Raw genomic sequence first — 24999 nt, 5'->3', positions numbered from 1 at the left:
GATGGGCAGGGGGCGTGTCCACGTAAAGCTCTCTGGGGAGCGGAGCTGCCGGCCTGCTGTTCCGAGACAGGTGCAGGCCCGCAGGCCGGGCCGTTCCTCCGGTTTCTCCGCGTTGTCTCGCCCACGAGTGGATGGAACGGGCCGCCTTCCCTTGATCGCCTTTTGTGAGCCCCTGCTTCCCAGCGGAGCCGAGACCATGACTCCTCAGGGGCCCCAAGCCCCACTGGAATTCGGGGGCCCCCTGGGTAATGGAGCAGAGGGCAGGATCTGAGGATGGAAGGCTTGGGGCGAGGTTGGGGTTTGCAGGGACGTTGCACTGGGGGGGCCCTCCAGGGGCCGGTGCTGAGGCTGGGCGAGGCATTTCGGGTTGAAGATTCAAAGCTGAGGGAGGAGGGGGGAGGTGGGAGCGGGGAAGGGGACTGTGAGGAACTAGAGAGTCTCCCCAGGCCGAGCCGTGATTCCGCGAACCCCTCCGCAGGCGCGGCGGCGCTGCTGCTGCTGCTGCCCGCCACCATGTTCCACCTGCTCCTGGCGGCCCGCTCGGGCCCAGCGCGCCTCCTGGGCCCGCCCCCGAGCCTGCCCGCGCTGGAGGAGCTGTGGAGCCCACGGGCGCTGCTGCTGCTGCTCGCCTGGCTCGGCCTGCAGGCGGCGCTCTACCTGCTGCCGGCGCGCAAGGTGTGCGCTCTGTCCAACGGCCGGGGGGGCGGGGCCTGGGCTGGGGGCGGGGCCTGGCCCGGGAGGCGCCGCCCCACCCTTACCTCACCCCTCCTTTGTGCCTGCAGATGGCCAAGGGGCTGGAACTGAAGGACAGGAGTCGCCTGCTGTACCCCATTAACGGTGCCTGGGGGTCCCACCCTTGCATTGAGAGTTGCCCCGGTGGGGTGAGGTTTCCAGTTGTAGCAGGGAAGTCCAGGGAGCTTCACCCCCAACCCCAAGCTCCCTTAAGGGGCTCTTTTTATGTCCAGCCCTGTTGGCCACCACTCTGCACAGTGGCTGTGTGTGGGGTGAGAGTGTGCTGGGATTCACGGGGAGAGGAGCGAGGTGCAGAGCTCCGGCGCTCACTTCTTGCTGGGCTTCAGGCTTCCAGGCGCTGATGCTGACAGCCTTGTTGGTCATTGTGGGGGTGTTGGCCGGGCTGCCCCTGGGGGCGCTCTCAGAAATGCTCCTGCCCTTGGCGTTTGCGGCCACCCTTACTACCTTCATCTTCAGCCTCCTCCTCTATTTGAAGGCGCTGGTGGCCCCTGCCTCAGCCCTGGCACCTGGGGGAAACACAGGTGAGAGGGGTTCGGGTAGGGTGGGGAAGCGAAGAAGGGGTACACCACCCCCACCTTCACTCTCTTGTTCTCCAGGCAACCTGATTTACGATTTTTTCCTGGGACGAGAGCTCAACCCTCGAATCTGGTCCTTTGACTTCAAATATTTCTGCGAGCTTCGGCCTGGCCTCATGGCCTGGGTATGCTGGCAGCCAGGAGAGGGACAGGGCGGGTGAGCACCACATGCATAGGACGGGAAAACAACTTTGCAAAGGACAACCATAAGTTATTTCACAATGTGCTGATCCACACATGCATGCCTTTTACATTGCTACTCATAGGAGAGAAAAATGCCTTATCAAGCTCTCATTTTAGTGGGATAGACTAAAATCAGCAAAATATACCTAGGGGACTGGGAGTGGAACAGTGGTAGAGCACTTGCTTAGCATGTATCAGGCCCCCAGATTCTATACCTACCACCACCAAAGCAGAAATGCAGGGAAGACAGGTCTTGTGGGGAAAACAAAGCAGGAAAATGTAGAGAATGCAAGCTGGTTTAAATGTGCTAACTCCATTTCAAAAATAGTGCCCTTTGTTACTTCAAGGTCAAGTCAATGAAGAACCCAAACCTATGGCCAGGTTTAGCAACCTGTTGTCACTAAGGCCATGATAACACTCTACCTGTGTTCTTTGATTATGGGCTGCTGGCCCAGACTGCAGAAGTGGAGCGAAGTCCCACTTTTCACCTTGCATGCCCTCATCTTGCAGCAAGCCTGCCAAGGACTCCATATGGATTCAGGAAGGTTTTTGTGTGTTTAGTTTATCTATACACAAAACACTGGTCATAATCTTAGCTACTCAGGAAGCTGGGATCTGAGGATGGAGGTCCTAAGCCAGCCTGGGCAGGCAAATCTGAGAGACTTTTACCTCCAACTAATCTTTTTTATTGCCAATTCTAGACCTTGAACTCAGGGCTTGAGCACTATCCTTGGGCTTTCTCAAGGCTACAGCTCTACCACTTGAGCACCACTTCTGGCTTTTTCTACATATGTGGTACTGAGGAATCAAATCCAGATCTTCATACATGCTAGGCAAGCACTCTACCTAACTAGGCCAAGCTTCCAGCCAATCTTAAGTGTGACCTCACACACAGTTCTGGTTCCTGGCTCCTCAGTCATTACCAGCTCACTGGTGAAATGAGATAGAACGAGAACTTTCTCCAAAAACTATTATGAGAACAAGAAAAGGTACTCCTGTCCCTTCCACCCCCTTTGCCGGTACCAGAGCTTGAACAAAAGGCTTTGTGCTTTCATTCAGTGGCTCACTGCAGGTGCTCTACCATTTGAAATGTGTCCAGACTGACATACTGATGATTAATTGGAAGTAAGAGTCTCACACTTTCCTGCCTAAGCTGTTTGTGAGCAGTGATCCTCTAAGTCTCAGCCTCCTGAATTACTAGGATTTCAGGCATGAGCCACCAGCACCTAGCTAAAAGAAGTCATAGCATCATCACCAAGCTCAGTGTGGGCTAGTTCCCATCTAACCCTTAGTCCTTGTACACCTTACCTCAGAGTCCTTGTCCCAAACTCTCCATTTTCTACATGGCAGTGGCTTTGGAGAGATAAGTGGCTCAAGTGAGGGTTAAGAGGATAACCAGCTCAAGTGAAAAGCTCGGGTTCAAAGCTACTTTTAGTTAGGTACCGGTGGTTCACCACTGACCTTAGCTGAGATCTGAGGATCATGGTTCAAAGCCAGCCTGGGGAGGAAAATCTGTTGAGACACTTGTCTCCAATTAACCACCAGAAACCCAGAAGTGGTACTGTAATTCAAAGTGGTAGAGAGCAGAAAAGCTCAGGAACAGGGCCCAAAGTGGGCCGAGTTCAAACCTCACAACCAGCAACAAAAACAAAACCCTCAAAGTTGTTTTTTTTTTTGCCAGTCCTGGGCTTGAGCTCAGGGCCTGAGCACTGTCCTTGGACTTTCTCAAGGCTAGAGCTCTACCACTTGAGCCTCAGCACCACTTCCGGCTTTTTTCTATGTATGTGGTACCAAGGAATTGAAGCTGGGGCTTCATGCATGCTAGGCAAGCACTCTACCACTAGGCCAAACTCCTGGCCCAGAACCCTCAAAGTCTTAACTGTAGAGTCCCAGCTCACTTCCCGGGGTATAGGGCCTGGATGCACGCAAGGGACTGGAGACTGACTGACCGTGACAGCAGAGGCTGGCACCTGTGTGGAGACGATGGCCTTGTCTCCTAATCTCTCAGGTCCTCATCAACCTGGCCCTGCTGTTGAGGGAAGCAGAGCTGCGGGGAAGCCCTTCACTGGCCATGTGGCTGGTCAATGGCTTCCAGTTGCTGTATGTGGGTGATGCCCTCTGGTATGAGGTGAGGTTGGGCTGTCCTGGGGAGGCCAGGAAGGGCACTGAGGACCTCCCCGGAGCAAACCAGTGTCTGGATCCTGTCCCTGCAGGAGGCTGTCCTCACCACCATGGACATCACACATGACGGGTTTGGCTTCATGCTGGCCTTTGGGGACCTTGCCTGGGTACCTTTCACCTACAGCCTGCAGGCCCAGTTCTTGCTGCACCACCCACAGGCCCTGGAGTTGCCCATGGCCTTGGTCATCTGCTTTATCAATGGTTAGTCAGGAAGGGGAGCAGATTGGGCAAATCATCCCACTCCATTTCTCAAGCTGGGAGCTGGGTCATGGGTGTCTCTGCAGATCCTGGGTGGTGAGGGTCAGGTAAAGGCTCTAAACAAGCATTCATCCTCCCCCCCTCCCCCAGCTGTTGGTTACTACATCTTCCGGAGGGCTAATTCTCAGAAGAACACTTTCCGGAAGAATCCTTCTGATCCTAGTGTGGCTGGTGAGCTGGGTTTCTTGGGAGCCTTGGAAGATGTGGTGTGGCAGGGCTTTCTGGGAGTCCCTACTTCCCTACCTATTTCTCCCCAGGCCTTGAGACCATCCCTACAGCCACAGGGCGTAAACTGCTGGTGTCTGGGTGGTGGGGTATGGTGCGCCACCCCAATTACCTTGGAGACCTCATCATGTCTCTGGCCTGGTCTCTGCCTTGTGGTGAGTTGCATGGATAGCTATGCTGGTGGGGTGGTGAAGTAACCACGGGCCTGGCCTGGGAATGTCACTGTGGAATAGTGGGAAGTGGGGTCGGGGCAGACTCCAGTGCCAACTAGTCCTGTGCATCTCATAAAGAAAACTGAAGCTCTGGGAAAACCTTGGTGACCTGGGGTGCTGGCGTGGAGGATCAGTGTTCCTTCCTTACAGGGGTGTCCCACCTGCTGCCCTACTTCTACATCCTCTATTTCACTGCGCTGCTGGTGCACCGGGAGGTCCGGGATGAGCAGCAGTGCCTGCGCAAGTATGGTCGGGCTTGGCACGAATACTGTCAGCGAGTGCCTTACCGCATCCTGCCCTATGTCTACTGAAGGACTTCAGCTGTTCACCAGTGTACTGCTCCCAGGACACAAGGCCCTGCACCCAACCTGGTCTTGAGCTGCATCAGGCGGCTTCGGGGGAGCTCAGTCTGAGAAGAGAAGATGAAGACAGTACCTACAGGGACACTTTCCCCCTTCAGATAAATGTCTGGAACTGTTGGTGTGCTTCTTTCCCGTTCTAGGGCTAGGGTGTTTATGGCGGCTGGATCAGCGTGACTAGAGAGAAGCTGGAAGGTGGCTTATGGGCCCTAGAGTCTGCTACTCAGAAACGGGCACTGCTAACCTTTGGACAGCCCAGTCACAGCTTTATTAATGACCAGGATCCTCAACTCAGCCAGGGAGCTCCTCGATCAGAGTCCTTGGGGCGGGTGGCATGGGGCCTCCCCAAAGCCGCTCCAGCTCTCCAGTAAGGGCTGCCACTTCTTCAGCTGCCATGGCATGGGCACGGTAGGCTCCGGTGCAATCTAAGGCCAGGGGTGTGAGGGAGGCCTCATTTTCGTTGGTCCAGGCCAACAGGAACTGGCACTTCTTCCGGGCCCGGTAGAGGCGCTCTCGATCCTCGCTGGCCACAGCTACTTTCCGGGCCCGGCCCAGCGTCTGCACCAAATGCCCGAGGGCTGCCAATGTGTAGCCTTTCTGGTTGGCCGGACCCTCGCCCAGCAGGATGCGGGCAGCCTCTTGCATCGCACCCCGAGTACCCAAGGGCCCGGGCGGGTGTTCGCCGGCTTCTAGGACGTGGGCTGCGGCTTGCAGAGCTTCCTCCGTAGAGGTGAAGACTTGCTGGGCGCCCAGGGCTCCAGAAACGTCCAGTAGCGTGGCACAGAGGTCCGAGAGCAGCAGCGCGTCGTCTCCACCGTGGTACAGGGCAAGCGCGTGCGCGTACGCGAACAGCACGTTAGGCAGCTGGAAGCGCACGAGCGGCGAGACGGGGCCGCGGCTCAGGCTGGCCAGAGCGGGGATGCGGGCGGGCACTGCGGGCGGACGGGCCCCCGGGACGGCTCCGGGCGCCGGTTCCTCGGCGGGGGCATCTTTCCCGGACGCTGGCGCCGCGGACCCGTCATCCAGCTCTTCCAGAAGCCGCGGCTCGGCCCCGCGGCTCCACCACCACGGCCGCCAGGGAGGAAGCAGCCGCCCGGCCTCGCCGCGGCTCAGTAGCCGCTCGAAGGCTGCTTTCTCGGCCGGCGCCAGCCGTTCCCAGAGTCCCGAGAGGCCTCCGGGCTCCGGGCCGGGGCGAGGGCCTGCGGCCTCGGGCTCATCCTCGGTCTCGCGTTGCTCACGCAGCCGGCGTAGCGCGCCTGCCAGGCGGCTGGGCGAGGCGCTGCGGCCGCGGAGCTCTCCCAGCACCTGGTCGCGGTAGAAGCCCTCGGCACAGGCGCCATGCGCCCGGTAGCAGCGCAGCGAGCAGTAGGGCACATTGCAGCGAGGGCAGGTGTAGCGCGCTGGCTGGGCCTCCCCGGCCGGGCAGAAGCCACAGGGCCCGCCCGGCTCCATGGCAACAGGAGCGGCGTGTGAGGAGCGGGCGCACTCTCCCGCCCTAGACCAGGCACTTCCGGAGCTGCGTTAGTTACTTCCGCTCCTTTCGTGGGCCACTAACGGAGCAGGAACTCGGCAAGCATCGCGAGGCTTCTCCGTAAATCCCCGCCCACACCCGGAAGTCACGGAGCGCTTTGGGCAGGCGCAGACGCCGGGAGTGACGCAGGACGCCACCCCACGTGGGGGCGTGGCCACGTCGGCGCAGGCCAGCCGCCGGTGCGCGCCCGCTCGCCCTCGAGTGCCTGCGGGAAGCCGCGGACCCCGACCCCCGGGAGCAGCCAGCCGCCGTGCTTGCACCTGCGCGCTGCAGAAGGAGCCGGTGTGCATGCTAAGATCTCACTCTGGGCCGCAGGCCTGGCAGGCCTTTGGAAGAGGTTTCCGGCGCTAGAAGCGCAGCCATTCTCTAGTAGGGACTAAATACAGATTAAAGAGCAATTAGAGGGAGGGAAAAAAAGAAGATCCAGATGAGGACACCTCCCCTAGCCCTGCGCTGGAGAGCCCTGGTTCCTTCAGAGCCAAGCAGGGCCTCATATCCGAGCTTCTGTTTGATTTTCTTCGCCAACGTCCATCCAACCCTGAAGTGTAGTCTCCAGAGGAAGGGCTAAGAACTCTTGGAAGAGGATCAAAAGAGAAGATAGCCTAAAGAGCCTGGTCCAGAGGTGCAGTGAAAATAACGAACCAAGGCGCAGGCGGCTTACACCTGTAATCCTAGCTACTCAGGAGCCTCCGATCTGAGGATGGCGGTTCACAGTCATACTGGGCAGACCATGAGACTTATCAACAATTAATCACCAGAAAACTAGAAATGGCACTCAGTGCTCAAAGGCACTAGCCTTGAACAAAAACGCTTAGAGATGGCCGAGAGTTAGCCCCAGGACTGGAAAAGAAAAAAGAAAAAAAGCCTTAGGGACAAACTCCCAGGCCCTGAGTTCGAGCCTCACAACAAAAATAATGAACTACAGGGCCAGCCATGAGCATAGCCTAGCATGCAGGAAGCCCTGGATTCAATCCAGTACCACATGCACAGAAAAAGCCAGAAGTGGAACTGTGGCACAAGTGGCAGAGTGCTAGTCTTGAGCCAAAAGTGTCCAAGGCCAGTAATCAAGGAGGAGGATGAGATATGAAGATCATGCATTTGCAACCTCCCTGGGCTACATCTTTTAAGGCTGGCAGCGGTAGCCTGTAATCTTAGCTACTCAGGAGGCTGAGATCTAAAGATTGTGGTTCCAAGCCAGCCAGGGCACTAAGGAATGTGAGACTCATCTCCAATTAAACACCAAAAAAACAGGAAGTTGGGCTGTGGCTCCAGGGGTAGAGCCTTGAGCTGAAGAGCTCAGTAACAATGCCCAGGTCTGGGGGTAGGGTGGTAGCCTTGAGCTGAAGAGCTCAGGGACAGTGTCCAGGCCCAGAGTTCAAGCTCCATGACCCACAAAAAAATTTAAAAAAAGAAAAGAAAGAAAACTTGTCCAAGGACAGTGCCCAGGCCCTCAGTTCAAGCCCCAGGACTGTCAAAATAATAATGATGATGATGGGCCGGGAGTTTGGCCTAGTGGTGGAGTGCTTGCCTAGCATGCACCAAGACTTGAGTTCGATTCCTTGGTACCACATACATAGAAAACAGCTGGAAGTGGTGCTGAGGCTCAAGTGGTAGAGCTCTAACCTTGAGAAAGTCCAAGGACAGTGCTCAGGCCCTAAGCTAAAGCCCAAGACTGGCAAAAAAATAATAATGATGATGATAATAATAAACTACAAACAACTCTGCCAGGCACCATTGTTTATTCATTGCATTCAAAGTTGTAAGCCCTGGTTTTTAGTCACTCTGATTTCACATCCAATCCCAATTCTACATTTATTTATTTATTTATTTATTGCCAGTCTTGGGTTAGAACTCAGGGCCTGGTCAATCACTGTGCTTAGGCTTTCTCAAGGCTAGCACTCTTCCACTTGAGGCACAGAACCATTTCCAGCTTTTTCTTTTCTGTGTATGTGGTACCAAGGAATTGAATCCAGGGCTTTGTGCATGCTAGGCAATCACTCTACCACTAGGCCATGCACCTTGCCCTCTGCATTTATCTTGATAAGGATTTCTTTCCCTACCAAAATTTAGATAGATTTGAAGACCATCTTTATATCCCCCACAAGTGGTTTTCTTACCTAGATTTTACCCCCTTGCCTGTTTTCCTTTCTACTCCTCCAGAAAAATTAGGTCACAAGGCTGGATGTGTTCAGTGGCACAGGGATTGCCTAGTGTGCTTATAGCTGAATTTGATTCCCAGCACCAAAAAGAAAAAAAGAACCATAATAAATTAGATTACAAGTCAGATCATATTATTAGTTTCCCTCTTAAATCCTTTTCGTGCCTATTGCAGTTGGACATTGGACTTTGTTCTTGCTGTCGTGTAAATGTCCACAGGGACACTAATATTGAGCCAAACATAGATGTAGTATCACCCACCTGTAACCAGCATTTGGGCAACTAAGGCAAAACTATCTCGAGTCTTAGGCCAGGCCAGTCTAGACTACAGACAAATAGGAAGGAAGGAAAGAAAGGGAATTAGGAAGGGAGGGAAGGAGAAGAGCAAGGTGTAACAGAACCACAAAATATCAATCCCCTACAAATTCTAATGTAGGAACTTAATCCCTGCTTCAAGGTACCAAGAGGTGGTTTAGTCATGAAGTTCTGCCTTAATGTACTAATCCACTCATGGATTGTTTGGTCTGGAAGTTGTTATATAACTAAGCCAAAACAAAACTTTAAATTACTCAGGATGGTATCCAGAGCCACAGGAAATGGACTCAGACAAAACTTTCTCACTGAGACCATACAAATTCTGCATCTGTCTTTGCAATTCCTTCCCCAGGTGACCCTTTATTGGGAAGTTTTTATCATATTTCATCGTTAGTGGCTTTCTCCCTAAGGAAAAGGCAATTCAAAACCCTGCTTTATGTATCTGAGGCCAAACACTTTCATCTATTTAAGTTTCCTCACTTTCCCTTACAAAAAATTTAACACCCACGCACCAGTGGCTCACACCTGTAATTCTAGCTACACAGGATGCTGAAATCTGAGGATTGTCTCAAAGCCATCTTGGAGCAAAAAGGAAACTCTTCTCCAATTAGCCACTCAGAAAACACAAGTGGAGTTGTCAGGGACAGTGCCCAGGCCCTGTGTTTAAGCTTCATTTTACACACACACACACAGAGAAGGGCTTGAGTCATGGCTTCATGGCTTTAGCCCATGATAGTTAGCCCAGCCAAGTTTGAGTTGAGTTCAAACTCAATTCCCCTCACAAAAGGCCATCTCTAAAAAAAAAAAAACAAAGCTACAGAAACAAAATAGGCAATTACATGCAACTACAGTCATGAGCATACCCAAGCATTTTATGTATTTTAATCCTCATATAGCAGGCAGATATTAGTAGTTTAAGGTCAGAGCCAGAGGGAAAACAAAACATCGAGGCTCAAAACCCAGCAGTTCAAGCCTAGAATGCAAAGGCTTTCTGAGTATACTGCATTCCAAGAACCAGCAGATTCACCAACACTGCATGAGAGTGTGTGAAGTTCAAAAGTGCTGCTAGGTAGAAACTGTGAACCAATCAACTACTCCCTCCTGGCTGTGCTTGGTTAGGCCAACCAACCAATCAGAAACACAAAGGTATCCCTAACCTATGTGTCAGTGTAATGAAGTGATAGGATAAGCATGCCAGTTCCAGTGTGCTGGATGCCCACTGGCATCCACTTCAAGACTTTTCACCTCTTCCAATGTCTATTTTCCTCAAATCAAGGGTTTTTGCTTTTCTCATTGTTTTAGGGAACACACCACCTGCCTACAATCGCTCACACCCCCAGCAAATAAAGACAAAACAACAAACTGCATGGGCGAAGTAGCTTTATTACAGAAAGACAAGATTACATAGGGCTTAAGAGTTTGCATTGGGGCCCTTCTTCTTGCCAAAGGTGGGCACAACGTTAACAAAGCGTCGGTTGTACTGCATCCGCCTCTTGGCCCGGCCAGTCTTCTTTTTCTTCTTCTCCTGCTTGGCCACCTGGAAAAAAAGATGGATTAGACTTTAGGTTACTGCTGCTATGCCAGGACCTTTCCCTCAGGATCCTTCTTCAGGAAGGGAAAAGGTGTACACATAGAAGACCAGAGTTTTAGGTATTTTAGTAGGAAAGAATAGCAACCAAAAGCACCAAAGTTCGAATAACACTACTAATCCACTCACCTTGGGAGTCTGACCTCTCACTTTTCCAGCACGGGCCAAGGATCCATGGACTTTACCTATGGTGTGGAAAACAGATAGCCACAGGTTAGAATTAGGCACTCAACAACCTAACAGTCTCTTTCCTCAGCTCAGACTTCTAAAGACAACTTGGATCAACAGAACATGAAGTCTGTAGAGTTCTGACTTCTGATCAAGTTTCCCTGCATATCTTTCGCCTCGGGGATATAGTCTAACTCTTGGGTCAGAAACTGAGAACTGCGAACTGGGAGTTTGACCTAGTGGTAGATTGCTTGCCTAGCATGCATGAAAACCCAGGTTCAATTCCTTGGCACCACATACACAGAAAAGGCGAGAGGTGGTGCTGTGGCTCAAGTGATAGAGCTCTAGCCTTGTGAAAGTCCAAGGACAGTGCTCAGACCCTGAGCCCAAGCCCTAGGACTGGAGGGAAAAAAAAAAAGAAGAAACTGAGCTGAGAACTGTAAAAACATTGGTAAGGGACCAAGGGGGAGTTACTCTCTGGCACAGTTTCGCCTTGAAAGTTGTCTCTGTTCTACCACAAGACACTGAGCTACCAAATATTTTCACCCACCAGCAATTTCAAAGAAAAGAAAACCAAAACACTCCCCCCCCCCCCCCCCCCCCGCTCACCTCCAAGCAGGCGGCCGACTATCTGCAGGGTCGTCAGGGCCTCCACCCCACACTGGCCGAGGGTAGCGTCGTCGTCCAGTGGCGTGCCTGCCAGCAGCAGGACTTGATCTTCCGGGACGATCCCCTCCAGGGAGGCCACACGAGCCTACAAGCCAAGACATACAAAAGAAGCAACTAAGTGAGGGCCTCGAGTCTCTCCGCGGGGCACGAGGGCGGGAACCGGAGGGCCCGAGGCGCACCAACCTTAATCTGGGCGATCGTCTCCTGGCCGGTCACCTCAAGGGTGTGGAGCTCCTGAGCGCGGACAAAGAGCTGCATGTTGGCGACTGAGAAAGTTAAAAAGGAAGAAGAAGGCTGTGAGAGACGGGAGGAAATGCCCGGGAGGACGCGGGGCGGAGGACGATCGCGGCGGGGCCGAGGAAGCGGCGGGGGCCTCACGTGTGGAACGCCGGGCCTACTGGAAGTCCCGAAAGCCCAGGGCCACCCTGGAGCCCTTCTCCCTGGCTCTGCCCCGCGCCCGCGGCCCCACTCCGCGGCCAGCCCGCTCCCAGCGCGCCCCAGATCCACCCGCCCTACCAGCCTTACCGGAACCGGGGGACCAGCGGCCGCTGCCGTGAAGATGGAGCCGAGAAAGAGGAAGGAGCGCGGCGCGCAGACGTGCTGACGGCGGGCTGCGTGTCTCGTCACTGGGGAGGGGCTGGACGGGCTCCTCTATTTGTACCGCCCACCGCCGTTCTAGCCCCGCCCCTCGGCGCTGGCGGACGTTCCGCCCACCGGCGGGGTGGGACCAATCGGACAGGCAGGGTGGGACCAATCCCGTAGGGTGCACCGGAAGTTAGCCTAAGGCGGGGCCGGTGCAAGATGGCGGCGGCCACGGTCAGGTGTGTGCTGTGGGTCTGGAGGCGAGCCGGCGACCAGCGAGACCGCGGACTACGGCAGCTGGTGAGGAGGCTCAGAGCTGGTGGCGGCGGGGGTTTCAGGTCCTCAATCCACGTACTTTCTTCGGGGTGCGGGGGCTTCGTTTTCCTACCTGACCGGCGCACTCATCCCGAGAGTAGCGCCCACTAGAGTAGGAGGGAAGGCGGCCGCCTGGTGACAGCGCCGAGGCAGGACCGCCTGCGCGGGTCGGCACGCGTGACCTGTGCCTGAGTGGGTGAGGGGCCGAATCCAGCGCTAGAAAGCTTCGTTAGAATGTTCAGAGAACACATTGGAAAGCGCCATGCTGGGGGGGTGTGTGTGTGTGTGCCTGACTTGATGCCTTGAGCTCAAGGCCTCAGCGCTGCCCTTGGACTTTCTCAAGGCTAGAGCTCTACCGCTTGAGCCACAGCACCATTCCCAGCTTTTTCTGTGTGTGTGGTACCGAGGAATCAAACCCAGGTCTTCGTGCATGCTAGGCAAAGCCCTCTACCACTCGGCCAAACTGCCGGCCCCTCCCTCGTCTATTTTTGCAATGGATAAACTAATCAAGAGATGGTTATTTTGTCTCAGAGCCAGACCCAGGGTCCTCCTGTCTACCCCAGCTTTGTGGAGTCTACAGATGAGTATCGGTTCGTGGAGCGCCTCTTACCCCCTACCAGCATCCCAAAGCCACCAAGGCATGAACAGTATCCCACACCTAGTGGCTGGCAGCCTCCCAGAGGTAAGCAAGCTGGGTCATGGGGATAGTTTGAAGTTTTCAGCCTGTCCCCCACTTCATCTTTAGAGTCTCCAATGGATCCTGTACTCATATTGAGATTTTTTTTTTTTTTTTTTTTTTTTTTTTGCCAGCCTGGGGCTTAAACTCAGGGCCTGAGCGCTGTCTTTGAGCTTTTCTCAAGACTAGCACTCTGCCACTTGAGCCACAGCATCACTTCCAGCTTTTTCTATGTATATGGTACCCAGGAATCAAACCCGGGTCTTCTTGCATGCTAGGCAAACACTCTTACTACTAGGCCAAACTCCTAGCCCCCCCCCCTTTTTTTTTTTGGTCTGTCAATATACTTGAACTCTGGGGCCTGGGTGCTGTCCCTGAGCAATTCAGCTCAAGGCTAGTGCTCTACCACTTTGAGCTATAACTGCCACTTGTGGTTTTCTGGTGGTTAATTGGCGATAAGAGTCTCACAGATTATCCTCTCCAGACTGGCTTTGAACTTTGAACTTCAGACCTCAGCCTCTTGAGTAGCTAGGATTACAGGCTACTGGCTTTTGGATGATTAGGTAGAGATGGGAGTTGCCTAACTTCAAACCATGTTCTCCATATTTAAGCTCCAGAGTAGCTAGGCTTATAACTGAGCCACCAGCACCTGACATGACTCCATTTTTTTAAAATTTATTTTTATATATTTATTATTATATTAGTATTGTTTTACCACTCCTGGGGTTTAACTCAGGGACTCGGCCCTGTCCCTGAGCTTCTTTTTTCAAGGCTGGCATTCTGGCACTTGAGCCACAGTGCCACTTCTGGCTCTGTTTATGTGGTACTGAGGAATCAAACCCAGGGTTTCATGCATGCTAGACAAGCACTCCCCCACTAAGCCACATTCCCAGCCCCTCCATTTTTTTTTTCTTGAGTATCTACCCAGTCACTTCGTAGGACCTTGAAGGTACCATGGTAACTCAAAGAAGAGTTACCCTTACTAAGTCAGGGTGGCTGGTCCAGTTGGATGCAGAGGGAATTTTGAGGGGAATGACCTTGGCCAAGTGAGACGGAGTCTAGAATAAGTTGGCTCATCACTGTTGTTCCCTGTCACAGACCCCCCGCCCAACCTGCCCTACTTAGTGCGGCGCTCCCGGATGCATAACATCCCTGTCTACAGGGACATCACACATGGCAATCGCCAGATGACTGTGATCCGGAAGGTGGAAGGGGATATCTGGGTAAGCCAGTGGGAGCTGGGCTAGTCTGGTTCTGACTGGGAGCTAAGGGATGGGAGGCTGTGGAAAGGATTATTGACTAAACCAGACTTGTTGTCTTTCCTCAGGCTCTGCAGAAGGACGTGGAGGATTTTTTGAGCCCACTACTGGGGAAGAAGCCAGTCACTCAGGTTAATGAGGTGACGGGTACTCTGCGAGTCAAGGGCTATTTTGATGAACAACTTAAAGCCTGGCTTCTTGAGAAGGGCTTCTGAATCCCACTGAGCAGCCTGTGTGGCTGTGTCCCCCGTGGGGGAGTGGGAGGCCAGGGGACCTCAGGAGGAGGGAATTGGACATTGGAGCCTTGTGGGACAGGATTCGAAGGCCAGGGCTAAGGGCTCAGCTGGACAGAGGAGGCTAAAGGGCTTTAGGTGTCAGGTCAGACTTCTTCATACAAGGGTCCAGTGGCACAACAGAAATAACCATTCTCAAGCTCGCTGCGGGCGGGGGGGGGGGGTCATTAGCTGCTGTCCCTCCACTCCTTGTGGCTCGTTTCTTCGGCCTCCTTTGGTTTAGCTCTCGGGGCTGTCTTCTGGTGGAGCAGTTGTCCAGCCCTGTTTTGGAGGGTTCTCAGGTTTGACTCACTGCACACACACCCTCGAGCCCTCTGGCGCTCACTGGGGTCTCTCCCAGCTCTTGCTCCATGTCAGACTTGGCTTGGTAGAAACTGTGGAAACAGGGACCTGAGGAGCATCTGAACTTCCAAAAGCAGTGTTGGAGAAAAGGAAGAACCAAATATCATGTCAGCCCTTGAAGAGGTAGGAGACCCAGTCCTAGTCCTGCTCCATTCCAAACCAGAGTTGGCCTGATCAGGTTTCGAGTCACAAGTTAAATGATTTGGATTGGCTCACCTAGCCACGAGGAAGCACCTGGTGCTGCTCAACACAGCCCAACGCCTCTTCTTAGTCCCCTGACCTGGACTCAAAGCTGCACTGGGGTTTGCAGGTAGGAGGGTGAAGGTGCAGGTCCTTTACAGTCCTGCCGTCCATCCTTCTCTCTTCACACCAACTAACCTTCACATTTGTCCCACCTTCACAGCTACAGGGGACTAAGCCCCAAGTTTCCACTCCTACTCCATCAGACAGGCTATGGTGTTGGCTCCTGGCTACCCTACTTATCTCTGACCCAAGGTGGAGGGTGCTGAAGCTCTCTAGGGCTCATTTCCCTATATGTAAAGACTTCCTAGCTGTTGATTCACAGCACTGTCCTCCCTCCTGAAGATTCAGGCCGTTGTGGAGTCGGCAGCGCAGGCAAGGAAGAGCCTGGCCTGTATCCTAAACACAAGCCCCACCAGTCGTTAATGCAAGTTTTTATTTGGCCGTATATACAATTTAAGCTATTAAAATTTGTACAATATTTACAAATTAAATAATCATCTGAAACTGTCTCCAGCAACTCTTGTAACACAAAACCGAGGGGAAGAAAGACAGCTGGGCAGGCCTTGGCGCCTGTGGTCTCTGCCTGGCGCAGAGCCTGTTGTGAGCTGACTGTAGAGAGCAGGAACCCCACTCTGGTACCTCCTTCCTGGGGTCAAGCATTCAAATTCTAAAGACAAAATTTAAGCCAAAAGCCACTAGGTCAGGAAGCAGTTTCAACCCTGAGCTGGAGCGGAGCTCTGCAGGTCAGGAGTGATCTTCCTTGAATTCTAGGGGTCGCAGTGGTTAAGGAGCAGCGCACTGGCCCTCAGCCCACGTGGCTGGGCAGTGGCTGCTGGGTGAGACTGTGTCAGCTGAGAAGCTGCAGGGAAAGGGGGCCTGGGTGAGGGGTGGAGCGGGGTCCCTCGGTGCTGCCCGCCTGCTCCCCACCCCCAGGCACTCCTTTCCCTGAGTTGTGTGGTTGCCAGTAAGACATGGAAATGCCACAGGGTGCAGGGGACACAGCCACCATCACAAAGGGGCTTCTGGGGAGATGGGTGAGAAAAGGATGGGTACCACTCTTGGCTGGGGGGGCCAGGGGCTAGCTCCTGCCCTGCCTCCAGCCCCTCTGGGGTCCACACTTGGAAATGGGAGCTAATACTGTTCAGTACGCAGCGTGACCCCCTTACACACAAGGGCCCAGGGGGCTGCCCCTCTTCCCAAAAGGGGAGTGGTGGAGAGAGGGCTTCTCAGAGGCCAAGCCTTTTGCCTTCCCAGCCCCAGCAGACCAGGGCAGAAGAGTAGAGGGGAAGGCTGGAACTGCCCAACACCCCCACGGCCTCCTGGAGCTCCGAGGGCTCCAGTTCTTAGCCAGGAGGCCAACCTCTTTCCACTAGGCTTAGGGGCGCCCCCACTTCTTCCTCAGAGCTGGGGTTACTACTCCCTGGTGCAGACAGAAAGGGAGCTGGCACTTGGTGGCAGGACGTGTTCCAGCGAGGGTTGCTCAAGAGAGCGGGGACAGGGCCAGGACCGGGGCAGTGTCAGTGGGCCACTGGGGCCTCCAGTTTTTGCAGGCGGCGCCGGCGGAGCTCGGCAGCGTCAGGCTCTCCATCCTCCGGCAGCTCCTCAGCAGCCAGTGTCTCAGGAGCTGGGGACAGAAGTCAGGAACGGAGCTCACAGAAGGCCGCAGCCCACTAGCCCACCCTCTCGGACGCTGGTCACACCTACCTGGAGGCTTTTCCATTTCAGAGGCTGGTGGGGAGGCTCCTGGGGGTAGGGGGGTGGGCTCAGCACTGGGGTTGCTGGCAGAGGATGCAGCAGCAGCAGTAACCACTGTTGAGGCCGTCTCTTCAGTGGGGTTGACAGTGGCTGGCCTGGGGGGCCTGGTAAGAGAGGACAAGGGCACACTGGCTGGAGCAGATGGAGGATTCTATCCCTGTGCGCCCGGCAGGACAGCTCAAGACTCTCAAGACTGTACCTCGTGGCCCCAGTGAGCACGTGTGAACATAGGTGTGGAACAGTCCAGACAAGGCCAATCCACGAGCCAAGCGACTGTCAGCACTGGATTACAAATCTCTTGCAGCCTGGGACTGCAGACAGAGGGGCCCTGCTATCCTGTAGCCTCCCCCTGGGGACATCAGCACTCCCACCACAGTCTTCAGTGTCCCTCTAGGCCTTTGCAGCCCTGTCGGGTGCCACCTAGGTCTAGGAAGTAGGACTCCTGTAGCAGTCAGTAAGGTGAAGGAGGCCACAGAGCAAGTGACTGGCACTGGGGCCCAGCCAGCCTGTCTTCCTGAGTACAGGGATGAGCCCAGCAACCCGAGGATGTTAGGAGTCAGAGCAACAAAGTCAGATCAAGGAAAAACCAAGAGTTTGGAAAAACCTAACAGCCCCAGTCAGAGTCCTAATCAACAGCACTCAGCTGCCAAGATGAGCCTAGATGTGCCTGTAGGTAGGTGGTGTGAGTCAGTAGGTGTCAGTAATTATGGTTGCTGGAGATGGTTCTTGGCAGTGCCACCCCATTTTCCCATGCAGACGCACCCCAGGGAGGCCAGCACAGTGAGGTACTGATTGATCTGCAGCATGGCGGCATCCAGTAGCGTGTGGATGTTGCGCAGACTCTGCAGCCGGGCTTCTAGGTGCTGCCGCTCATGGCCCTCCAGAGCTCGAAGCTCCTCTGGGGTCAGCCCAGCAAAGCCCGCGGGGGGCACAGGCATTGGCGGGAAGGCTGGAGAAAGGTGAACACTGAGTCTGGGCTGCCAGGGCCCAACTCATACTTTACCTCCAAATACATCCCAGAGTGGCCCAACTTACCGAAGGGTGGAGGCAGGGGCATACCCATCCAGGGAGGAGGGAAGGGGAAACCAGGGGTGGGGCCAGCTTCCGGGGCGGGGGCAGAGCCAGGGGCAGGGGCAGAGCCAGGAGCTGGGATTGTTGTCGCTCCACCGGGCCGAGGAAGGGCTGCTGAAGAACAGAAGTTGGTGTGCTGTGGGGTCTGCCTTCACCCCTGCCACCACCCCCCCAGCTACTTAAGTTCCCCAAAGGCTTACCTGCACTGGTGGATGGAGGGGCCACAGCCTCGCCTGAGTTTGGGGGAGGTGGAACAGGTGGAAAGGGGCCCATGGGTGGCCACAGTGGGAACATGCCTGGAGGAAAAGGAGGCAGGAGGCCCTGGGGGACTGGGGAGAGAACGGAGGGTGGTGAGATAGGGTGAACTGAGTAGACCCTACTTCCAGGCAGGAGGTTAAGCTACCAACAGCTTTAGCCTCTGCTCCTGTAGGGCTTGGAGCTCACTCTGGGCCTCGGCAACTGCACGTATTTACTTCTCATGTTTTAACCCCGCCTGTGCAGACTGAGCTTGAGGAGGGCAAAGACTTGATTATCCAACATCTTCTATACCCAGCCCAGGACCCATTCCCCAGTGGCATGGTAGAGAGCTAAATGAAGAAACACTCACAGTTAGGGGGCTGGGGCAGGAGTGGTGGGGGGTGGGGAGCAGGGGGCGGCCCCTGGTCCGCAGGCTCAGGGGGTGGTGGTGACTGGGCTGGCAGTGATGCCCGCAGGACATCCATTCGGCAGGTAGGGCAGGTCTGCTGCCTCTGGAACCAGGAGCGCAGGCAGCTGGGAGTCAAGACGAGGCAGTGGTCAGCAGGTCCCGAGGGGCCAGGGCAGGTGTGCAGGCTCCCCAGGGCTGCCCCCACCTGGTGTGGAAAATGTGGTTGCAGGGCAGTCTCTTGGCACCAGTCACCATCTCTTCTCGGCAGATAATGCAGACGTTGTCCACTGCCTGGAGTTCCTCAGGGGTGGCATCGGGGTACCTGGTTCGGGTGGCGGGGCACAAGTCAGGGGCAGAGCTGGCGCAGGGCTGAGAGAGCCGCCAGGACAAGCTCACTTACAGGGTGTTCATGTTGCGGATCGCTCGGCGAGACATGATGGCGTCTGTCACAGCTTTCTTGAACTGCCTGAAAGGCCAGCCAGTGCATGAGCGAGCGCAGGGAAACAGAGAAGACGCAGGAGAGGGGAGGGGAGGGGAGGGCCAGGGCGGGACTCACCTCATGGCCAGGTACATGGGCCGGATGGCGAAGAGCGGGAAGGTGTGTACCTTGATCATGATGGTCATGAAGGCCATGTACAACAGAACCTTGATGAAGCCTGAACAGAGCAGCCGGTCAGGGGCCTGCGGGCAGGGTGGGATGGAAGGGGTGGGGGGTGGAGGGAGAGCCCCCTCACCTGTGAAGAGCTCTGTGTAGAGCATATACACCGCCTTGTTATCCCAGGGGTTCTCGCTCTGGAGGTCCACAGAGTGCAACACGTACTTGACGAAGATGGTAAGCACCATGGTCATCAGGATGGCATACTGGGAGGACACGAGGGGGCCATGACCACCGGCCCCCAGCCCCCCTCTGCTTTCGCTGCAGAACTACTGCCCATTTATAGCCATGTCTTGCTAATTAAGACAATCAGGTCAGGATGGGCCAGGAGTTTGGCCTAGTGGTAAAGTGATGCACGAAGACCTAGGTTTGATTCCTTGGTACCTCATACATAGATAAAAAGCTAGGGGCAGAGCTGGGTGCTAGGCGTGGTGGCTCACACCTATAATTCTAGCTAGGCAGGAGGCTAAGATCTGAGGATCAAGATTCAAAGCCAGCCAGGCACAAAAGACCCTGAGACTCTCATCTCCAATTAACCTCTAGAAAATGGGAAGTGGGGCTTGGCTCCAGAGCTCAGGGACAGAGCTCAGGCCAAGTTCAAGCCTCCTTAACCCATTAAAAAAAAAAAAAAAAAAGCCATAATCTTTGGCTCAAGTGATAAAAGCACTAACCTTGAGAAAGCCCAGGGACAGTGCTCAGACCCTGAGCTCAAGCCTGGGACTGGCAAAAACAAAAACACACCAGGTCAGGAGTTCGGCACAAGACCTGACATACATCAGCCCTCTGCAAATGTGAACCGTCACTGAACACACTCCCTCTGGTCTGGGACATGACGTCCCTAGCAGTCATGCCATCCAGAGCTTGCTCTGATGCCAGCTTCCAGCAAGATGTCCTGAACCAAGTCAGGGTTTCCCAGAGTCAGTCACCTATCACCCAGGAGCCATGTCTGAATGACCACTGTTCCATGGCGGCCAGCGGAGGGATGACCACACAGCATATGCCCAGTCTCATTTGTTGGGTCACCCAAGGCCCTGGCAGGGCTGCCTCAGGCTTGCCCCCACCCAACCCTCCAAGTCGCTTTTACCTCAAAGCCAAACACCAGCTGCACAGAGGCCCCCCGGGTCAGGATGCTGTGATAGGCATGGCTGACGAAGAGGAAGTCCAGGATGCCCAGGAGGAACATAAGAGCTGTGGAGGAGTAGAGTCAGCCTAAAACAGCCAACCTCAAGTCCACCATGGCTGTGGCATCACCAACTAGGCAGGTGGGCACACTCCACTGGATTCAACCCTCTGGAAACTCTCGTTTTGCCCAGGTTAGGTCATCAGGGCAGCCCCTGGAGGCAAAGAGCTGAGCCTCCAGACAGCTGAGTGCACCAAGCAAGAAACTATGCAAATTAACTTCCTAAATTATATTTCCGGAACAGGTGTGGGCTGAGGGGCATCCTGGCCCTGGGGTAAAGACCCTGGACTAGTGACGACCCATGGTATCTCTCCTTCCAGCTATGTCCCCTGCCCTCCATGAGCCTCACTCACAAACGATGCGGCAGTGAAAGAGCCAGGAGATATTGGGGCTTCGTTCCATCTGCAGCAGAGCAGAAAGAGGGGGCCCTCTGTCAGGGAGGCAAGGCTCACCTTCCATCCCCAACCCAGTCACACGCTCCCAAGCCTGCCACTCCCAACTCACAAAGTCCACACGGTCCTCTGCCAGCCAGTGGAAACATTTGAGAAAGAGGAGAAGAGTGAAGAGTGCAACAAAGCGGGGGCTGAAGTCATCCCGAAAAACAGTGAAGGCCAGACAGGTCTCAGTGACGGCATACCAAGAACGCTCCAGAAGGTGCTGGGGTGGGCATGGAAAGATGAAGAATCTAGACATTCTGCTTGCTCAGTCCCCAGCCCCTCCCTTAGGAGCCCACCACTGACACCTTACCTCCATCTCTGCTGCCCTCAGCTGCCCAAAGAACACTTTGCCCATCACCTTGCCCAAGAGGAAGACAAGGACGAAGGCCTGTATATACAGAACCTAGGAATGGAGAACGGCTATGGTTTGAGGTCATTTTCTGTTTTCTGCTCCCCAATTCCTCATCAGTTCATTCAAAAGTTAGGCAGTTAGGGGCTACCCCTCTCTTACTTACCAGAAGTGTAGCCCCGCCTCTGCCCCAGGCAGACTCCTCCTTCCCTCCCAGGGCGATCCTCCCTCCCTGAGCCCTGAACTCACTGCCATGCTGGGGCTGGACTTGGTCAAGTACACCACAGTGGGGTAGAACTGGTGTTTGAGGTAGTAGGCATGTGCCACCACTGCTCCGGTCAGCGCCAGGCTGGCCGCCATCATCACTGCGGTGCGGAACATTGCCCTGGCCCGCAGACCTGCAAGGGGGATGGGGGGGAGCCGGAAAAGAAAATGTATGGAATGATCGCAAAGTTAACACAGTGCCTGACACAGCGACAAGAGGAGACTCGCAACCATCAGAGCCAGAAACTGAGGTTCAGAGGGTCCCCGAGATCTCAAGGCATGGAGCCTGGATCCGTCCTGTTTCAATCTAGGACTCTTCAGGCTGCCCTGCCAAAGCGATCCTCTAGGGAGGCGAAAACAAAAAGCAATACTGGGCCGGGGGGGGGGGGAGTGGAGAAGGAAGGGGGGTGCCTACGCTGAACACCGAGTGAAAGAGCTGCAGTGAGAGGCGGGAACGCCTGGCCGAGGCCGGGAGAAGCCAAGGCGCCCAGGGGCGCAGCCTCCTCCGTGACAGGTGTGCCCGGGGGTCGGCGCGGACGCGCGCCTCTCGGGAGCGGGTTGGGGGACGTCAGCCTGGAACCCTGACGTCCCCCCAAGCCCCGAGGCAGTGTCAGCTCGGGGGGGGGGGGGGAACGGCCGATCGACGGGGTGCAGGGGCGGGACTGAGGGCCCCGGGTCGCCCTCGCAGCCGCGCACCTGTGAGCGCCGGGAGTTGCGAGAGTGGCAGGCGGGGCTGGGCCTCCGGGAGTGCGGCCGCGCCGGCGCCGGAGTCCACGGCCATCTGACAGGCCGGGCGCAGGCGGCGCGGCTAAGGGGGTGCTCCGGCTCGGATCGCCCCAAAGGGAAGGTCCTGGTCCCGACCCGAACCCCAGCCAGGGCCGGACTTGGCCTCACTCACCAGGAGCCCAGCGCCGCGAGCCCGCTTAATCCCCGCGACTGCGGCAGCCGCTCCGGTTAACAACACTCCCCACCCCCTGCGAACCGGAAGTTCGGGGTAAGACACCTCACTTCCGGCGGCGCGGGGCGCGGCGTGGGCCGTACCAAGTGCAGCCGTCCTCAGAGCTCGCCCGGCGCGGCCCACGGGGTGCCGGAGACAGCCGTCTTAACGCCGTTTCAGGCGTCCGTGTCCACGGAGAGGGGCTGGACAAGACACGCGACGGGAGACTGGGACGGGAGAGGGCGACGAGGCAGCGCCGGGACCCCTCCGTGCGCCTCGCAGATGGCACGGTCCCCGCCCGGAGTGGCCCCTACCCCGCCTGCACTCGGGCTCCGGGAAGGCGGGTGTCCCGTGGGCCGTGCCACCCGGAGGGGAGCGTGTGCCAGGGACAGACTTTACAGCAGGCTCCGAGGAAAATGTCTCAGCGATCCTCTCCGGAGCCTGACACGCGAGGTGCTCTCGGGGAGACACCGGATCCAGAAAACGGAAGCTCCTCTTCCCCCGCCCCCCGTGTGTGGGAGTGGGGCCCGTGGCTGCCACGGATTGGCTACAGTAAAGTTACGCGGACCAATAGGAAAAGGAAAGGGAAATTTCTGGCCAATAGAAAGGGAAGAGCAGGTGAGTGGTTGCTAGGGGCGGTAGGCTACGTCGCTTAGGCCCAGGTGCGGGCCGGGCTGTGAAAGCGCAGGCCTTGGGCTGGAGATACCGACCCCGCCTCGGCCAGAGTTCGCGGAGCTGCGAGAAGGAGAGGCGGGCAGAAGTGCCAGGACGCGGAAGAGGGCAGCACGTTAATTCCTACTCTTGTTTCGTTTCAAGTGGATTGAACTGGCAGCGGCGACGCGCCCACCTTCTACTCTGCTTAGTGTTTTTACTATAGCGTCTGGCGTATTTCTTGGCCACAGTCTTGGCACCAAGACTTGGTCCTGAGATTGCAGGCTGTTTCATTCTGAATCTGATTGGCCGTCAGCTCAGTCCTTCAACAGGGTGGAGCGAATGCACCAGGTTGTGCCTTGTATTTGTCTTGTCTTACTGAAATAAGGATACTGGCTGGAGCTCAGTAGCGCTATCTTGGCATCTTGATAGAAGTTAATAGTAGATGCGGGGCTTTCTGAGAACTCTAGAAGTTATAGAGGACACTGTTTGGATTGCGACTATGGGATGGGTTGTTGGGCCCAAGGAAGCTCGTGTGTCCCCAAGATAATTGGGGTCCTGGTTGTCCCTTAATGTTTCCTTGTATAGTGTGCTCTGCTTACGTTAGAGCTTAATATCCCCATCTAGTTTGCTCTGCTTATGTATAACCCCTTATTAGGAATAAGTATCTTCATCTAACTCGCTTTGCTTTATCTATATGTGTAACACTTGTTAAGGCTGTTACTGAATTACTGAATGATCTCTTTTTTTTTTTTTTTTTTTTTGCCAGTCCTGGGGTTGAGCTCAGGGCCTGAGCACTGTCCTTGGACTTTCTCAAGGCCAAAGCTCTACCACTTGAGCTTCTGCACCACTTCGGGCTTTTTTCTATGTATTGGTACCAAGGAATTGAACCCGGGTCTTCGTGCATGCTAGGCAAGCACTCTATCACTAGGCCAAGCTCCCAGTCCGTGATTTATTTATTTATTTTATTTATTTTTTTTTTTTTGCTTGTCCTGGGGCTCCAACTCAGGGCTTGTCCTTGGGCTTTCTCAAGGCTAGCCCTCTACCACTTAAGCCACAGCACTATTATATGGTGCCAAGGAATTGAACCCAGGACTTTGTGCATGCTAGGCAAGCACTGTACTACCATGCCATGCTCCCATCAACATGGGATTTTTTTTTTTTTTTTTTTGCCAGTCCTGGGGCCTGAACTCAGGGCCTGGGCACTGTCCCTGAGCTTCTTTTACTCAAGACTAGCACTCTGCCACTTGAGCCACAGTGATACTTCCAGCTTTTTCTCTTTATATGGTACTGAGGAGTAGAAGATAGGGCTTTATGTATGCTAGGCAAACACTCTATCACTAAGAATCCTTAATTGCCCCCAACATGTGACTTTAGTCCTTATGTGCTTTAGCTGGGCCTGGTGGCTCACACCCATAATCCTAGTTACTCAGGAAGCTGAGATCTGAGGATCAGGGTCCAAAGCCAACCTGGGCAATGCAAAGCCGACCCTTATCTCCAATTAATCACTAGAAAATGGGAAGTGGGGCTAGGGCTCAAGGGGTAGGGTGGTAGCCTTGAGCTGAAGAGGTCAGGGACAGCACCCAGGCCAGAGTGCAAGCCCCATGACACCCCCCCCCCAAAAAAAAAAGTTATGTTCTTTGAGCAGCCGGAGCTTGGCCTAGTGATAGAGTGCTTGCCTAGTATGCACTAAGACCCAGGTTCAATTCCTCAGTACCACATACACAGAAAAGGCCAGAAGTGGTGCTGTGGCTCAAGTGGTAGAGCGCTAGCCTTGAAAAAGCCCAAGGACAGTGCTCAGGACCTGAATCCAAGCCCCATGATTGGCACAAATAAAAAAGGAAGTTATGTGCTTTGAGCTGAAGAGCTCACAGCACCCAGTCCTAAAGTTCAAGCCCCACAACCAGTAAGCAAATGTTATATGCTTACTGTCCACCTTGCTGTCCCTGGCCTTTAATCGATTCTTGGTTTTACCTCTTAACATGTGGCTTCTCCATTTATTTAACCACCAGTTACCAAGGCTGTCCGCTAGGTGGTGATCTTTCTATCTAAAATGCTGAAACTTAACAGGACCTGTCTTAGGATGCCATCACTAGCTGCTTTAAAATGTTCCAGCAGGCCGGGCATGGTGGCTCTTGTCTGTAATCAAAGCTACTCAGGAGGCTGACAT

General features: G+C 55.0%; 5 protein-coding genes across 6 annotated transcripts; 2 read left to right on the top strand and 3 right to left on the bottom strand.

The window, feature by feature from the left end:
- Positions 1 to 19: 19 nt before the first annotated feature.
- On the top strand, positions 20 to 4866 carry Tm7sf2 (transmembrane 7 superfamily member 2). Its single transcript, XM_090347409.1, has 10 exons — positions 20 to 245; positions 479 to 675; positions 783 to 837; positions 1080 to 1274; positions 1350 to 1453; positions 3520 to 3639; positions 3725 to 3893; positions 4041 to 4121; positions 4208 to 4330; positions 4538 to 4866. The coding sequence occupies exons 1-10, from the start codon at positions 197 to 199 to the stop codon at positions 4696 to 4698; spliced, it is 1254 nt and encodes a 417-aa protein (XP_090203535.1). The 5' UTR covers positions 20 to 196; the 3' UTR covers positions 4699 to 4866.
- Positions 4867 to 4986: 120 nt separating this feature from the next.
- Znhit2 (zinc finger HIT-type containing 2) lies at positions 4987 to 6292 on the bottom strand. Its single transcript, XM_090347410.1, has one exon. The coding sequence runs from the start codon at positions 6196 to 6198 to the stop codon at positions 5038 to 5040; it is 1161 nt and encodes a 386-aa protein (XP_090203536.1). The 5' UTR covers positions 6199 to 6292; the 3' UTR covers positions 4987 to 5037.
- A 3820-nt stretch (positions 6293 to 10112) lies between these two features.
- Positions 10113 to 11809, bottom strand: Fau (FAU ubiquitin like and ribosomal protein S30 fusion). Its single transcript, XM_090347406.1, has 5 exons — positions 11700 to 11809; positions 11358 to 11440; positions 11115 to 11259; positions 10467 to 10522; positions 10113 to 10286 (listed from the first exon to the last, which is right to left on the bottom strand). Exons 2-5 carry the CDS (start codon positions 11430 to 11432, stop codon positions 10161 to 10163), a joined length of 402 nt encoding a protein of 133 aa, XP_090203532.1. The 5' UTR covers positions 11433 to 11440; positions 11700 to 11809; the 3' UTR covers positions 10113 to 10160.
- A 108-nt stretch (positions 11810 to 11917) lies between these two features.
- Positions 11918 to 14302, top strand: Mrpl49 (mitochondrial ribosomal protein L49). The gene is made up of 4 exons (XM_090347405.1): positions 11918 to 12056; positions 12603 to 12753; positions 13846 to 13970; positions 14075 to 14302. Exons 1-4 carry the CDS (start codon positions 11976 to 11978, stop codon positions 14219 to 14221), a joined length of 504 nt encoding a protein of 167 aa, XP_090203531.1. The 5' UTR covers positions 11918 to 11975; the 3' UTR covers positions 14222 to 14302.
- Positions 14303 to 15300: 998 nt separating this feature from the next.
- On the bottom strand, positions 15301 to 22237 carry Syvn1 (synoviolin 1). 2 transcript variants are annotated; one of them, XM_090347408.1, is made up of 16 exons: positions 22140 to 22237; positions 21227 to 21375; positions 20939 to 21031; positions 20696 to 20848; positions 20545 to 20593; positions 20096 to 20199; positions 19091 to 19217; positions 18913 to 19012; positions 18757 to 18822; positions 18562 to 18678; positions 18318 to 18481; positions 17911 to 18039; positions 17675 to 17824; positions 17402 to 17588; positions 16589 to 16743; positions 15301 to 16508 (listed from the first exon to the last, which is right to left on the bottom strand). In XM_090347408.1, exons 2-16 carry the CDS (start codon positions 21356 to 21358, stop codon positions 16402 to 16404), a joined length of 1833 nt encoding a protein of 610 aa, XP_090203534.1. In that variant the 5' UTR covers positions 21359 to 21375; positions 22140 to 22237; the 3' UTR covers positions 15301 to 16401. The 2 variants fall into 2 exon arrangements, with proteins under 2 accessions (XP_090203534.1, XP_090203533.1); XM_090347407.1 differs by lacking the exon at positions 22140 to 22237 and having other exon boundaries at positions 17675 to 17821; positions 21227 to 21373.
- Between the last annotated feature and the right edge of the window lie 2762 nt (positions 22238 to 24999).

This window comes from Megascapheus bottae, chromosome 16 (genome assembly GCF_031878675.1).
Source record: "Megascapheus bottae isolate mThoBot1 chromosome 16, mThoBot2.hap1, whole genome shotgun sequence".
NCBI lineage: Eukaryota > Metazoa > Chordata > Mammalia > Rodentia > Geomyidae > Megascapheus > Megascapheus bottae.
This window is presented reverse-complemented; position numbering and strand designations above follow the sequence as displayed.